General features: G+C 47.2%; 1 protein-coding gene across 1 annotated transcript in view; it reads right to left on the bottom strand.

The window, feature by feature from the left end:
- Positions 1–13,331: 13,331 nt before the first annotated feature.
- Positions 13,332–15,004, bottom strand: part of LOC149447428 (uncharacterized) — a 123,031-nt gene continuing 121,358 nt past the window's right edge. The window contains exon 14 of the mRNA XM_089652547.1: positions 13,332–14,402. Coding sequence (XP_089508673.1) covers positions 14,298–14,402 — 105 coding nt within the window. The 3' untranslated portion in view covers positions 13,332–14,297. The remainder of the gene's footprint in view (positions 14,403–15,004) is intronic.

The raw sequence follows: 15,004 nt of genomic DNA, 5'->3' as shown, positions 1-15,004 counted from the left end.
CACCTGTGTGAAAGAGCCCTGAGTCTCCAAAGCCCTGAGTTAAATCCCTGACTAAGCTTTTTATTCTGCATATGGCTAATTTCAGAAAGACAGAATATTAGTATGATAAAACAAACATAAAAAAAACATATTTGAAGCACTCTACTTTTTTTTAATTGTATGTTTATAACTTGTTAATTTTTATCAAATATGTCTATTAGACTTGATGGAGAGGATGCAGATCCCCAAAATGTGTTGGCTCTCCTTCAACCAACATTTCAGTTTTGTAAATATCATCATGGCATTGAGCATTCTTTTAGACATAGACACTGCCCCTTCATCCACAGATAGTACTTGCATTTCTTTGGATCCATGTGATATAGACACATGTGGAACGTTGTGATATCTCTACATTGCCAAAAGAGTTGATCTCTGGCCTGCCATGTCTACTGGATATAGATTGTAGCCATTGCCCACAAGTACCCCACTTCTCCTCAATGCTTGGTAAGTTCCTGCCATCCAGTAATCTGTTGAGGAAAGTGGAAAGATAGCGCTGGACCTGTAGGTTTGTTTTACTGGGTATGTTATCTTAAAGCAGGGGTGCTCAACCTGTGGCCCTCGGAGCCTTCTAATGTGGCGCTAAACCTCAAACCAGGGAAGCACATGCCCAGGGTCAGCAATCCATTGATCATGATCTGGGCTTGTTGACCTGCCAAACCACAGCTTCAGAGTGCATGGAGCCAGCAGTGGAGGAAGCAGGCGGCCAAGAAAGGAGCTGGAGCCGCATAAGCCCATGCTTCTTCTGTATCACCAGCTCCTGTCCCAGGCTGAGTGATAACCAAGTGCATTTCACCTGGGACCTTTCTAGTAGCCTGGAGTGTGATGCCAGCAGAAGCTGGAAGAGAAAAAGATCAGTGTATTAAACAACACCTACACTGTGGCTTTGCAATGGGCATATTAGCACCTATAAAAAGGGTTAACAACTATTAGGATGCTTTCACACTGATCCACAGGTGCAGGACAGTGCACCTGCAGCTTAGCCATACACTTCTATTATATCCTGTTGGTTTGGTCCATTTTCAGAAAGTGCATCACACCCACAAGATATAATAGACATCTATGGCAAAAGGCAGCTAACCCGCAGGTGCACTGCACTGCAGTGCATCAGCGTGAAAGCAGTCTTATAGGAAAGCAGTTAAATCACATAGTTGAGATACGTTTTTACCATACACCCCCAACCACTGGTATAGCGTCAGGGGTCACAAAGGTGACCCCTCTCCATGCTCTAGGGGGCCCATGTGGTCTCCCTTTCACATTCTGTTTTATAATTGGACAGGAGGGGTGGCAGCAGAAAAAGGAACCGATCCATTTCATTTTGCTCCTACAACCTCTGAAAGCTGGCTTCTCCTCCTCTCCCTCCTGCAGGCATTCAGCGGCTGCAGGAGGAAAAATGTTCTTTATGCTTTTCAAAATAAAAGATTCTAAATTCTGACCTATTTCAGTTCATTGCGGCTCGTGAGTGGTTACCAAATCCCTTAGGTGGTCCTTGCTCTTCGAAAGGTTGAGCACCCATCTTAAGGTCTTGATAATGATGTAAATGATCTGGTTACTGGACAGGCGGTTTCTACACTCAAGAGGATCTCCACAGTCTTCTTGATTTGTGGTGTAATGTAACAAGAGTTGAAATTGAAGCCTTACACCACTGCTAAGAGGTCCAGATACAACTTCATTCCATTAAAAGTCAGGGGTAACATTCAAAAAGTAGCCAACGCACCTGCGACTGCCAAACAAGCTGCTGATTAGGCCTGTGCTTTTAATTCATGCTGGAAAAAATACCATTGTAGGTCCAGTTCACTTCTGCTTTGTTCATTTTGTTGCCAGTCAAGCCCTGATGAAAGGGACACTTAGACCCCCGAAACATGTTGGCTACTATTTGAATTGTACCCCTGACCTTTAATGGAATAAAGTTGTATCTGGACCTCTTAGTAGTGGTGTGGTGCTTTTCAACCCATACAATAATCTGTGGCTATCAAGTGTGAGAACAACTGATGTTCTGGGATAAAAAGGAAGAGGAGATGAGCATAACAGCTCTTAAAGCCCATTTGCAGTGAAAGCATTTTTTCTCAAATAAAAGAAGCTTTTTCTATGCTTAACAACACCACTTCTTCTTCTGGTAGTGACAACTGGTGGATCCAGCACTGCAGTAGATGGCTCGTCTCTTCCTGATGCCATCATGTGAAGCAGTAATGTGGAGACCTGAAGAGTCTAGTATAGAGGAACCCGGACCATCAACTGATCCTACAATAAGGTCGATATTCAGAGCTTTAAGATGACTTTTTTTTTTTTAAACAATGTGATGAGTTGGAAAGGTGGAGGCAATGAGGAGGGGAAGATAATTCCTAGGATTTAGCTTTAAGCTTGTACTGTTGTCCTTCCAGATTTGCTTTGATGAATTCCATTTGAAATCTAGGTGCTATGGGTAACATCACATTTCTCTTTACAGAACCTGTCATGCTTGAAACATTTCCCAGAATTATGAAAAGGACTCTTGCTCAGACTACACATTTTAAAGAATCCAATTTATATGTGGATAGTGTACAATATACGGCAAATAATGAGCAACCTTTTGGTTTAAATGAGGGTGGGGAGAGATATAACAACTATCTCTGTGGCATAGATTTTACTTCAGTCAAGAGGGAACCTTTTGTGGAGCTCTGGCCAGTCTGTGTACTGCATGTTGTAAACCAAAATAAGGCAGACGGAATGCCTGGAGCAAATGTTCACTACTCTGGTTTTGCATAATGCAATTTGTAGCTAAATTGGAAAAATGTATCCTCCATTCACTGCTCATCAGTTACAATCCTGTCCCCCCACCCTCTTTTTTAAGGAGACCACCACTACAAATAATTCCAGTGCTACATCTCTTCAAAAAGACTTCCTGTCTCTGTCTCTCAATAACCTGTCATAGGAGAAATACACTAGGAGATGAAAAGTATATTGACACCCCTCCAAATCTGAGTTCAGGCATTTCCCTCGAAGGATACTGATAAGGCTACAGCATACAAAACCATTTTGGGCAATTGTGAGCTTCCAACCTTTTGGCATCTTTCACACTGGTGTTCCGTATGTCCGTTTATGGATGAAAAACAGACTCCCATTATTTCTATGGACTTGCCGATGTAAACGGATGAACATCTCTTTACATCCATTAATGTCCACATTCATTAACATCCGTTTTGTTGAATGGAAGAAAATCCATACCAGACCCTTATCCAAGCATGCAGCCCGGCAAGTCAGGAAAGAGGGGGGGACGAGCCAGCACCCCCCCTCCTGAACCATATCCCATACTCATTCACATGGGGGGGGTGGGATCTGGGGGCCCACTTGTTAAAGGAGGCTTTCAGATTCTGATAAGCCCACCCTCACCTAACAGCCGTTCTCCTCTACTTCTCCTACCACTCTATCCCCCACAGCCACTTCCTCCTGTACCTCTACCCCCTCCCTCCTAGATTGTAAGCTCGAAAGAGCAGGGCCCTCAAACCCCTCGTGTATTGTATTGTCTCATGTACTGTCCCCCACTTTAATGTACAGAGCTTAGCAAACCTTTTGGCGCTATATAAACACTGTATAATAATAATAATAAGCCCTCTGCCCGCAAACCCCCATAACCGTAGCCCAGGTTTGTGGGGAAGAGACCCTTGTCCCCATCAACATGAGGACAAGGTGCTTTGGAGGGGGAGCCCCCCACCCTCAAGCACCCCCCCTATGTTGAGGGCATGTGGCCTGGTATGGTTCAGGAGGGGGGTGGTGTTTGCTCGCGGCCCCCCCCCTTCCTGTCCTGCCAGGCTACATGCTCAGATAAGGGTCTGGTACAAATTTTGGGGGGGGGACACCACGCCATTTTCTTTAAAACATTTTGGCATGGGGGTTCCACTCAAAATCCAAACCAGATGTGAAGGGCTTGGTTTGGATGGAGGGGGGCACGCCATTTTTTTAATTGCTGGCAATCTTTTATTTCTTATATTCAGCTGTCAGTGGGGAACCCTGCTGACAGCTGATGACTAAAAATGGATGAAAAAAAAGGTGACTGAGCTGAAGAAAAAAAATGGAATGCCCCTGTGAAAGGACCCTTTAGCAACAGTTTGGGGAAGGCTGTTTGTGCAAGTTCATGCTAGAATAGTCATGCTAGAACAGAAAAAGCGAGCTCCATAAAAGACATGGTTTGCAAAGTTTAGTGTGAGAAACTCAAGTGGCCTGCACGGAATCCTGACCTCAACCCCACTGGATGAAATTAAAATACAGTATGTGAGTCAGGTCTTTTGGCCCAATTGCCACAGACACGCTTCCTATAAAAAGGAAGGTTGTGGCCGGGGCAGCTCCATATTAATGGTTCTGAAATGAATTGTTCAACAATCCTACATAGGTGTGATGGTCAAGGGTTCTCAAACATGTTGCCATATAGACTACCTCTCCTTTTTAAAATGGTAATTGCTTATAAATAAGTAGATTAAATTTATGCAGATACATTGGCTTTAATACTTTGAGACACTGACTTAAACAAGTATAGTGATAAAACTAACTGTTTTCCATTTTTTCACTGCCCATAGTAATGAAACCAAGGAACCCACATATTTCTCCCATGACAAGTTGAGAGCAGGGTGAGCATAGATACAACTTATTTATGGTTGTGTAGTAAAGGAGATAAACTAATTTGCAGGTCTATAAATTTTCTCAGCTTCAAAAACTGATAAGTGTTAAAAAGGTTATATTTAGAGCTCTAAATAAACACCTTAAGGGTAGAATTCTTTGCCATAAGGGTCAGTCTACTCAAATCTTTTATTGTTTTTATGTGTTTGTTCATTATACCATGCAAAAGACATAAGCACCCTTGACACTAGTGGAGAGCCCTTTTGGCCAAAAACACCACCATTGTTTGAGCTTAGCTTGTATAAAGAGCGTCAGATTCTGGAAGCATTTGCAAACCAAATGAAAAGCTTGAAGTCATTTTGTTGGAAACCCAAAAGCACTCTCTCGTCTGGGAGTGGTAATCTAGATCTTAACTTGAATTCCAGTTGTAGCTTTAACTAAGCATAAGCATGCTTAAAAGCTAAAGCCAGCATATCTGCAAGAATCAATATTCAACACCACTAGACTATTGTTGAAGAGTACTTTAAGAGGCTTAAAAAATTGCTAAAATATGCCAATTGTGCTTAACCTCTTCACGCTGGCCGCACACAAATGTGCGGCCTCCCAGTGTCTGGGCCTAGACGCTGAGTGGCCGCACATTTGCGTGCAATAAACAAAAAACATATGTGCTGAGAACACGCACCCTGTGCGCTCCCAGCATACATGTCCGGTACTCACGGAAAGGTCCCGGTCTGCCCTTTTGATCAGGACCTTTCCCGATCATGATCCCTAAACCCCGCCCATCCCGCCTTCTGAAATTCTTAAAGGGCTGGGAGGCGCTGGCGGGAAGGGGTTAAATACTTGCTACATCTAATGCTCTTTAGATATGTATGTATAGTGCATCTGGAAAATATTTAGACCACTTTTTTTAATTATGTTATGTTGCATCCTGATACTACAGTTGTTTAATGACAAAGGGAAAACAGAATTTTAGAATTGTCTGTGAATTTATTAAAAAATAAAAGCTGAAATATCACTGAGGTGTGGGTAGAACAGAATACATGCAGAGAGCAGTGGGACACACAAGGCATTGAGTGATTCTGAGGGCACACGATGAGCAAGTTTCTGGCAAAACAAAAGTTAAGTCTGTACCACAGGGTTGGGCACACAACAAGGGAGGAAGACTCTGGTGGGCAAGGATTAAGTCCAGGTTGGCACACAGCAGGGAGGCAGACTCTGGCAGGCAATGGGTTAAGTCCATGAGTCCTGGGATGGAGAGAGGGCTGCAGGGTCTGGCCCGCAGCACAAGACCTCTCACAGCACACTCGGTAGCGAAGAGCGAACAGGGGGGAGACTGCCTGTGCCCGGATCCTGCTCCGGTATGTATCTCTGGAGCAGATCGCTCCCAGGTTGCCAGGCAATGGCTGCCCTGGTGTAGGGTTGCCATGGCAACAAGCCCCACCCCCCTCCGGCGACATCTAGGTGGCCTGCATGTGGGAAATCCACATGCAGGCACAGTGGGGAGGCAGACTCCTTGGTGCTCGGCCTAGGAGAGGTGTGGTGTCCGCAGCAGGAGGCAGCTCCCTGGCATCCAGCACACTACTTATGTGGGCTACGTGTGGGCACAGTGGCATGAATGGGGAAGGGGGGGTGTCACGATATGGGTTCTCTGCCAGTCCCAGTTATTAATTCCTTTATTAATCCCTTGTGTCCAGAGGAAGTGCATCCTCAAATTAGTATTCTACTCCTGTGTGCCAAATGCTCCTAGCTGTAATTAATGCGCCCCCTCCACCCTCCTCTGGCCAAAAGGTCCCCAAATTCAATCAATGTGTTCTCCCCACTGTTATCCTGTTTACAGCTACAAATTCAATTATTGTGTTTCCTTGTCCATCCTGTCTTGTGCCCAAATGTAGTACATCCCTAATTAGTGCCTTACTTTTGTGCCAGAGGAAGTGCTTCCCATCTCCAATGCAATTAGTGCCTTTCCTGCCAAATGTTCCCTAATTCAATCAAGGCATTCCCTCCATATGTCCCCAAAACTCAATCAAGGCATTCCCTCCATTGTCATCCTGCTAATGACCCCCCTCCACCTCTTGTCCTGCCCCGCGGTTTAAGAGGTCGGTGCTGGGCTCTTCCCAAGATCCATTCTGCTGTGCAGCCACTGAGGGATCCCAGCTGCGGCGGGACTCTAGTGGCCAGACTCTGCCTAAGCCCCATTGGAGTAAGGGGGACCCCAGAAGCTACATCAGCGCTGCCTGAGACGTGGCCAACTCTGCTTGAAACTACCACATCAACTCTGCCCGATACTACATCAGCTCTGCGTGAGTGCATGCTTCCCCTGTGTTATCTGAACTGTTTATGAACTGCCTCCTACCTCCCTGTTGGATTACAAACTGCTGTATATACTTTAACTTTGCCCACCGGGGCTGGATTACAAGTATTTTGGGCACTCTCTCTCCGTACTACTCCCCTACTAATGTGGCCGCCTGCCCTGTAATTTCCCCATTGAGTGACTGTTGTCTGTTTCAATAAAGCTTTAAGTGTTTGCCATCTGCCCTGTGTGTTCTGTCCTGCCTACCCTCCGTCACAGGGGGTGCGGGGATCCAGAGGCGGAGGGGGGGAGAGAGAGAGGGAGCGGGGGGGGGAGTGACAGCCCCCTCCCCCTTTTATTTCACAAGTGCCGACAAGGGGACCTCGGCAGGTCTCCTTGGAGGCACTTGTGGGGGGGATGGGGGGTTGGTAAGCTCACCTACTGAGGGTCCTGCTGTCGGGATATCCCATCCACATTTTGGTGTTGGCTTCCCCGTCGATATTGGATGGTGAAGTTGGAGTTTTGGAGGGTGAGGCTCCATGTCAGGAAGTGCCTGTTATCCCCAAACACCCTGTTCAGCCATGTGAGCAGGTTGTGATCTGTGAGGATGGTTAATTCTCAGCCATACAGATTGGGCCTTAAAGCTTTAACCCCGACTATGGTCAGACATTCTTTTTCAATTGCGGCATAGGCGACCTCCTTGTCCAGAAGTTTCCGACTGATGAAGGCAATAGGGTGTTCCTCTTCAGCCTCGTTCACTTAGCTAAGGGTGGCCCCCAGGCTATAGGTGGAAGCATCGGTTTGTACCAGAAAACGTCTGTTGTAGTCGGGGCAACCAGAACAGGGTTACTTGCAAGGGCAGATTTGATTTTGTGGAAAGCAGTCACAGGCCAGGGTCCAGTTCACCATCCTAGGGCTGTTTTTCTGAGTAAGGTCGGTCAGCAGCTTTGCCACAATGCTGAAATTGGGAACAAATTTGCGATAGTAACTTGCAGTGCCCAGAAAAGACATTACTTGTTTTTTGGTCTGAGAGGTATGCCAGTCATGGATGGCTTGGAGTTTTGTGGGTTCCAGTTTCAGTTTTCCTCCCCCTACTCGGTGGCCTAGGTAATGCACCTCAGCCATTCCCAGCTGACATTTGTCTGGTCTGTCAACCCTGCCCTGCATATGGGGTCCAAGATGGTCCCTACATGCAGTAGGTGTTCCTCCGAGGTGTCACTAAAGATGGCCATGTCATCTAAGTAGGTTCAAGCAAATCCCTGGCATTCCTTCAACAGCTGGTCTACGACTTGCTGAAAGGTGGCGGGTGCATTTTTCATCCCAAAGGGCATCACCAGGAATTCAAATTAGTCCGAAAGGGGTAATGAAGGCAGAGCGTTCTATGTCCTCCCCTGTAAGGGCAATTTGCCAGTAGCTCTTACTGAGGTCCTGGGTGCTGACGTATTGGGCTCTGGCCAGTCGGTCCAGTAGTTCATATATGCTTGGCATGGGGTAGGCATCACTAACAGTGTAGTCCTTTAATCACCTTTAGTCTATGCAAAATCCAGTGCACCCATCCCTTTTAGGCACTAGCACCACCAGGGAAGCCCAGGGGCTGCGAGAGGGCCTGATAATACCCAGCAAGAGCTTCTCTGTGAGCTCTGCTCTGATGGCCATTTTTACGGACTTTGGGACTTCGTAGGCGGCTTGTTGGATAAGTGTATGTCCATGGGTCTCTACATGGTAAGGGCTAGATCAGTATGTCCCGGGGCTGCGAGAAAGTGACAGCCGAGCCCTCTAGTACGGTCTGCCTCTGACTTGTTTGCTTGGAGCTTAGCCGGGCCCCAGTGGGCATTTGATCAAGGGAGTGGGCGACTTGGGGTGGCTTGCAAGAGGTCAAGCAGGGTTTCTTTATTGGTCTCACCTGTGAGTGTAGGGCAGATGGCCAGTACGGGCAAGATCCTGTCATGATACTCTTTAAGCATGTTTACATGGACTGTGCACTGCCACCGGTCACGATCATCCAGACTAATCACATAACTAATCTCGTCAGTTTTGTGGAGGACCTTATATGGTCCTTCCCAGGTATGCTGGGGGTGGAGGACTGTCAGGAGAACTTGTTGGCCCTCGGAGAACTCCCGGCCACGGGCCCTGCGGTTGTACCACATCTTCTGCCGTGTCTGAGCCGCTTTGAGGTGGTTGTGGGCCACAGCAGCAAGTCGGGTTAGCCGCTCTCACAGTTCCACTACATAAGATACGACTGGAGTGCCAGTATTTTCAACCTTCCTTTCCCAGTGTTCCCGCAGTAAGGTCAGAGGGCCTCAGACTTTCCGCCTGTAAAGAGTTCAAAGGGGAAGAACCCCGTGGACTCCTAAGACACTTCCTAATATGCAAACAGAAGATGGGGGGAGGGTTTTTTCCTAGTCTGCCTCACTGTCTACAAAAGATTTCAGCATGCTTTTTAGGGTCCTGTTAAAGTGTTCACAGAGGCCGTTGGTCTGGGGGTGGTATGGGGTGGTCCGGATGGCCCTTACCCCTCAGGTGCACCACAGGGATTGTATTACATCTGACAAACTGGGTGCCTTGATCAGTTAGGATCTCACTGTGGGATCCCACGCAGGAAAAAAAACGGTGACAAGGGCTTCTGCTACTTGAAATGCTGGACAGGGTTACAGTCTCCGTGAAGCAGGTCACATAGTCCACTATAAATAAGGATATATAGTTTTCCTGACTTACAGGGGCATATCTACCGCCACCCTCTGAAAGGGATCCTCGATGGGCAGGGATGGAGCCCTGGGACATTTCACCCAAGCACCCTTTTCTTTGACACACATCACAGGTCCGGAAGAAATTAGCAATGGACTGGGAGATGCCCGGCCAGTAAAATGCTTGGCTCAGCCTTTTTTCTGTTCTTCTTCCTCAAGTGTCCAGCTAAGGGAATGTCATGGGCGATTTGGAGCAGAGGGAAACTAAACAGTTGGGGAACTATCAGCTGTTTAGGGGCAGTCCGAGGCTGGCCTGGGCAGCTTGAGTCCGTCAGGTGGTACAATAGTCCTTGCTCCCAAAGGAATTGCTCCCTGCACTCCCCTAATGCATCCGCCTGGGTCCTAAATCTGCTCAGTGTGGGGTCGGAATCCAGTTCCCTTTAAAAAAAATTTCCTGGTCCCAAGTCAGAGTGGTATTTAGGTCAGGGTTGGGAGCACTCACCAGATCCAGTTGGGCTTCTTCAGCTGGCAGACCTCGACTGGCTTGGCTCCTGGTCACAGCCCTGACGTAATGGCACCACAGCTCCCCTGAATAATTTCCAAGCAGGACATCTCCGGGGAGCCTGCTCATAACTCCAATCCAGCAGAACCTTGGAATGTGCTGCCTGGCACCACCTTCTAGTTTGATGGAGAACCCAGGGCCTGGTTTGATGGCTTCCGGTTTTACAACACGGGTCAGCGATGGTGAGGAAGGCCCCGGTGTCTCGCAATCCCGTGGTACTTTGCCCATCGATCAGGACTGCTTGCAGGTGGTGCTGCCTCTGCTCAGGGTGGGAAGGGACAAGTGGGTGAACACTATAGATTCCCCGGGGTGTACTGGCCTTTGTGGAGGTCACCCATTCACTGGGCGGTGGGGGAAGTGGCTCCTCCTCTCCGGTGGTAGTTCGATGTAGTTGACCGGGTAGATGGGGCGGTGGTTCCTGGGACAGCTAGCTTGGAGTTGCCCGGTCTGGTTGCACCCATAACACAGACGGTCCTGGCTTTGCTCCGACAATTGGGGGCAGTAGGAAGGCATTGGAGAGGGCCCTGGGGCTGGCACGATGGGCCGCCAGAAGGCTGGTGTGGGGAGGCCAAGCAGGGCTCTGGGCCTTCGGTCACCTGTTTTTTCCACTGTGGCTTGATGGTGAGGACCTTGTCTGCCAGTGCAGCAGCCCGCTCAAGGATGGCAGGGTTTTTCTCATTCACCCACTCTCGCATCTCTGCTGGGCATTGGGTATAGAACTGTTCCTATTTATCTCCGGAGCAGAACGCTCCCAGGTTGCAACGGCCACCCCAGCTTTGGGTTGCTATGGTGATGAGCCCCACCCCTCACCTCGGCAGCACACAGGGACCATGGCCTTTGTTTCCGGCAAGTGCAAAGCGCGGGAACATCAGGGCCATGCTGTGCCCGCCGAGACAAGGGGAGGGGGCGTGTGGGAAATCCACATGCAGGCACAGCAGGAGGCAGCTTCCTGGCACTTAGCACACCACTTATGTGGGCTACGTGCGGGCGCAGGGACATGGAATGGGGAAGAGAGGGGGGGGTGCAGGGATCTGGAGGGGGGGGAGAAAGGGAGCGGGGGGGCCATGACAATCACATTGGACAAAGTATTCAGACCCTTTACAACAACAAAGGTGCCGCCCATTTCTCTTGATCATTGCTGAGATGTTTCTACACATTGATTGGAGTCTACCTGTGGTAAATTAAATTGATTGGAAAGGCACACACCTCTCTATAAAAAGGCTTCACAGCTGACAATGCATACTTTATCAGAGCAAAAACCATGAGGTCAAATGGACTGCCTGCAGAGCTCAGAGATGTGAATTTAAACTATAGTGTCAACAACTTAACAGGCTGAAATATAACAAAATTGAAAAAAGTGAAGGGGGTCTGAATACTGAATGCACTCAGATGCACCTAAGATGCTTGGAATGTATTTTGTTGAAAATGAATATGCACGTGCAGCGCTGGTTGACAAAGATGTTAGATAACTCCTCCCAGATTTGGTGGCCACATTGGACAATGATTCGGTGTACACTAGGCAACCCTCTACAGCTCTTAACATGCATTCATATGAAAATAAATGTATGCAGGTTAGAAATCCTTGCCCTAGTTTTCCTTATTCTGAAATACAGGTATCTGTGTGCAGCTCATTACTCCCATTTAGCCCCGGTTCACACTGTGCAGGCTGGTTGCGGGAATCACATCTGTTCCTGCACCTGCAACCACCCATAGCCAAATTGTGCTGCTGGTACAAGATGTGCAGGGCTGCCATTCATCCTGAATAATGGCAACCCCATACATCTCAGCCCACAGCGTGTTTGCGAGAACGCATCCTGCGGCTGCATTTTTAAAAAGGCGCATCACAGGGCTAGTCTCCCCCCTCCCTGCTTGCCACTACTCCCTGGCGTCCCCTCACTCAGCTGTCGAGCGAAGTCTGGCACCTGGCCAAGTGCTGGCCAGTTTTCCTCCCCGCTGTGCCTGCATGTGGATTCACTACATGCAGGCTGCACACCCGTCGCCACTAGCCCCCCTTCCCTATATCCACAGGCACTGCACAGTCCCAATTTTCCCACACTCTGTGCTTGCCAGAGACAAAGGCTGCGCTCCCTTTGTGAGTTGGCGTAGAGGGGGTGAGGCCTGTTACCATGGTAATTCAATGCAGAGTCTCAGGTTATCCAGATGAGAACGCGCCCGACTCTGGACACAAATGTTGGAGTGGGTCCTGGGCACCCTGCCTGTCTGCTCTCCCCTGCCTGTTGCTGTGTGAGGTCTGTGCTGTGGCCAGACCTCACAGACCCCCTCCCCTTCACTGACTGGACCACAAGCTCTAGGAGAGCCCATCTAACCTACTTCTGCTACCAGCATTACAGCCCTTTCCGCCCCAGGCTCTCCACTGCTGGCTGGTGAGTTCGTTAACTCCACACTGCCAAGGAACTGCCATCCCTGTCATGCACTCTGTCCTGTGCTGGACTTAAAACCCTTTCTACCTAGATCTTCAACCCTGTTCTGCCTGGAGCCTTTGCCCTGCTGACTACTTGCACCCTGCTGCCCCATATTGCCACCCTGAGAATCAATCTTCAGTGCTGTGTCTTGTGTTGTTCTGTGGACTAGTTTTTTTCATTGCCTGTACCCCAAATTTCCCCAATAAATGCCTGCATGTCAGGTTTCATATGATCTGCCTCCATGTGCTCTCTCTCTGCGGTCCTAGTCCATCACAAGGTGCATGCACCTTTTTTGTGGAAAACTAAAGCACGGCAGCCCATTCAAATGAGTTTGAGACTTTACAACCACTTTAACCTTGTAGTGCCATTGCTCTGTGCTGCTATCTAAACTACTCCTGAAATAGAAAGCCAGCAAGTGATTCAGCCACCAGCATCCATCTCTAACTGGAGTGCACCAGTAGAAGAGCATCCAACTCCATCTCCCTCACCTTGTTGCAGCAGGAGGGAGATGGAGTTGGATGCTTTTTCTGCTACAGCCCCTATAATGTAAAAAAAACTGTTTATGGCCCCTCCAAACATGGAAAGTAGGGAACCTTTTAGAGACAAGGTTTCTACAAGTTCCAGAAAGACAAAAGGAAGCCAGCAGCAGTTAATATTAATGATATCTAACAAAATGTGAAATTTCAGTTTTAGATTGACTTTCAAGAAGTTGGCACATTTAATGAAGCACAGACTTTTATGCCAGATTTCTGAGCTTAAAACTCAATTCCAGTCAAACCTTTTTATTTTTGATAGCTTGAGGAAGGGTTACAACAGTTTGTCAGTGTTTTTTTTTTGCTATGCCCCCTTTTGGAAAATTTCAGCAGACATCCTGTCAATTTGACTGATATCAGAACAAGATGTGAGGAAATAACATCCTAAAGAAGTAGTACAGACACCAATAAAAACCTGATCTTCCCCACTTTATCCCAAATGAAAAAAAAAAATTCTGGGAGGTAGGCTTTAAAATAACTCTACCATAACCATTACAAGCAAGTCTCACGCATTCTGTTGGAATTTTTATTTGTATTATGTAGATACTATCAAAAGGTCAGACTCCAAGATAGCAGGACCTGGGCATAGAATGCCAGCATGGAAGGCTCAGTTTTGAAGTCCATAGTTGGTAAAAACCAAAAAGTATCTAACAAAAACAGAAGTGTCACTTTCCAACGAATAGTCCCTCTATCGGATATTCTACAAACAAATTTGTAATTATGTCTTGGAGGATGCACTTCTATAAAATCTGTCCATGCTCTTCTGCTCCCAGGCGTAAAAAAAAAAAAAAAAATATGCATAAAAGGTGCCTCCACGTTTCAGTTTCTGATATTAAAGAAAACAGAATTTAGGTAAGAAACTTGCATGAGCTGTGCAGAAGTTATAAAAAAATAGATATATTCCTCATTTACAGTCACAGAGAGAAAGGCATGTCTGAGGCTAGTGCAGCACAGAAAGGAATTTGTCCATAAGAAGTCCTAGCTGAAGCCCTTCTGAATTTTATTATCATACATAGAGGCAAGTCCACCGATGTATCAGTCCACCAATCTGCAGCGTCCTCCAAATGTAACTTAAGTTCACTCCATGGTTTGTGCCATCTAGGTTTTATTTTCTTCTTCTGCCTCGCACATCAAGGCTCAAGTGCATGTATCATTAAAAAAAAAAAAAAAAAATAATGATCAGTAATAGCCTTCTTTTCTGTTCCTCGTATCCAGTTTTTCTACCCCTTCATCTTGCACTAGTTCCAAGTCATCACCGTTCTCCCGTTCTCCACCCCGCTCATCCTGCCAGAAAGAGAATCAGAAATGTGGAACAAAAAATTATATTAATAGGTTTACACTACAATTAAACAGTTTTAATTTTACACTTGGGTACCTTAAAGCCGGCCACAGATGGAGCTGTGGTTTCAGGAAAGAAAAATTGCTAGATTCCCCTGGAGCGATTGTATTCTCCCGGCACTGGGAGCAGCCCTAGCTGAGAGAACACACAGTGATTGTTGGTAGTGGCTATAGCTGCTGCCAATAATCACATGAGAAATACGACAGGCTAGTTGTGCTCAAGATGAATGATCGATCAACTTGGGTACAATCAGCCTGCCCATACATGGTTCGAATCCCAGACAGTCCCTGCTGAACCGGACAAGATTTTCTATGGCCAGCTTTAGACAACCAGTGGGATTGCAGTACACATCTGCTAACAAGGAGAATGCTAAAAGGAAGTGAAAGCAGAGGTTAAGATATGAGCTTATCGGTCTGCTTTTCCTTTTGCTGTCCAGTTACAAGCTGGAGAAGGAAAAGACCTCTAAGTGTTACTTATCTGAAGACCTTCTTTTTTTTCTCTGCTGCAGTTATCTGGCAGAACTGTGTAAATCTCAGGACTGTATAGG

The sequence above is a fragment of the Staurois parvus genome, unplaced genomic scaffold (assembly GCF_062004578.1).
Source record: "Staurois parvus isolate SC_StPar_1 unplaced genomic scaffold, SC_StPar_1.0 ptg000686l, whole genome shotgun sequence".
NCBI lineage: Eukaryota > Metazoa > Chordata > Amphibia > Anura > Ranidae > Staurois > Staurois parvus.
Note: the sequence above shows the minus strand (reverse complement) of the source record. Positions and strands in the feature narration are given on the sequence as shown.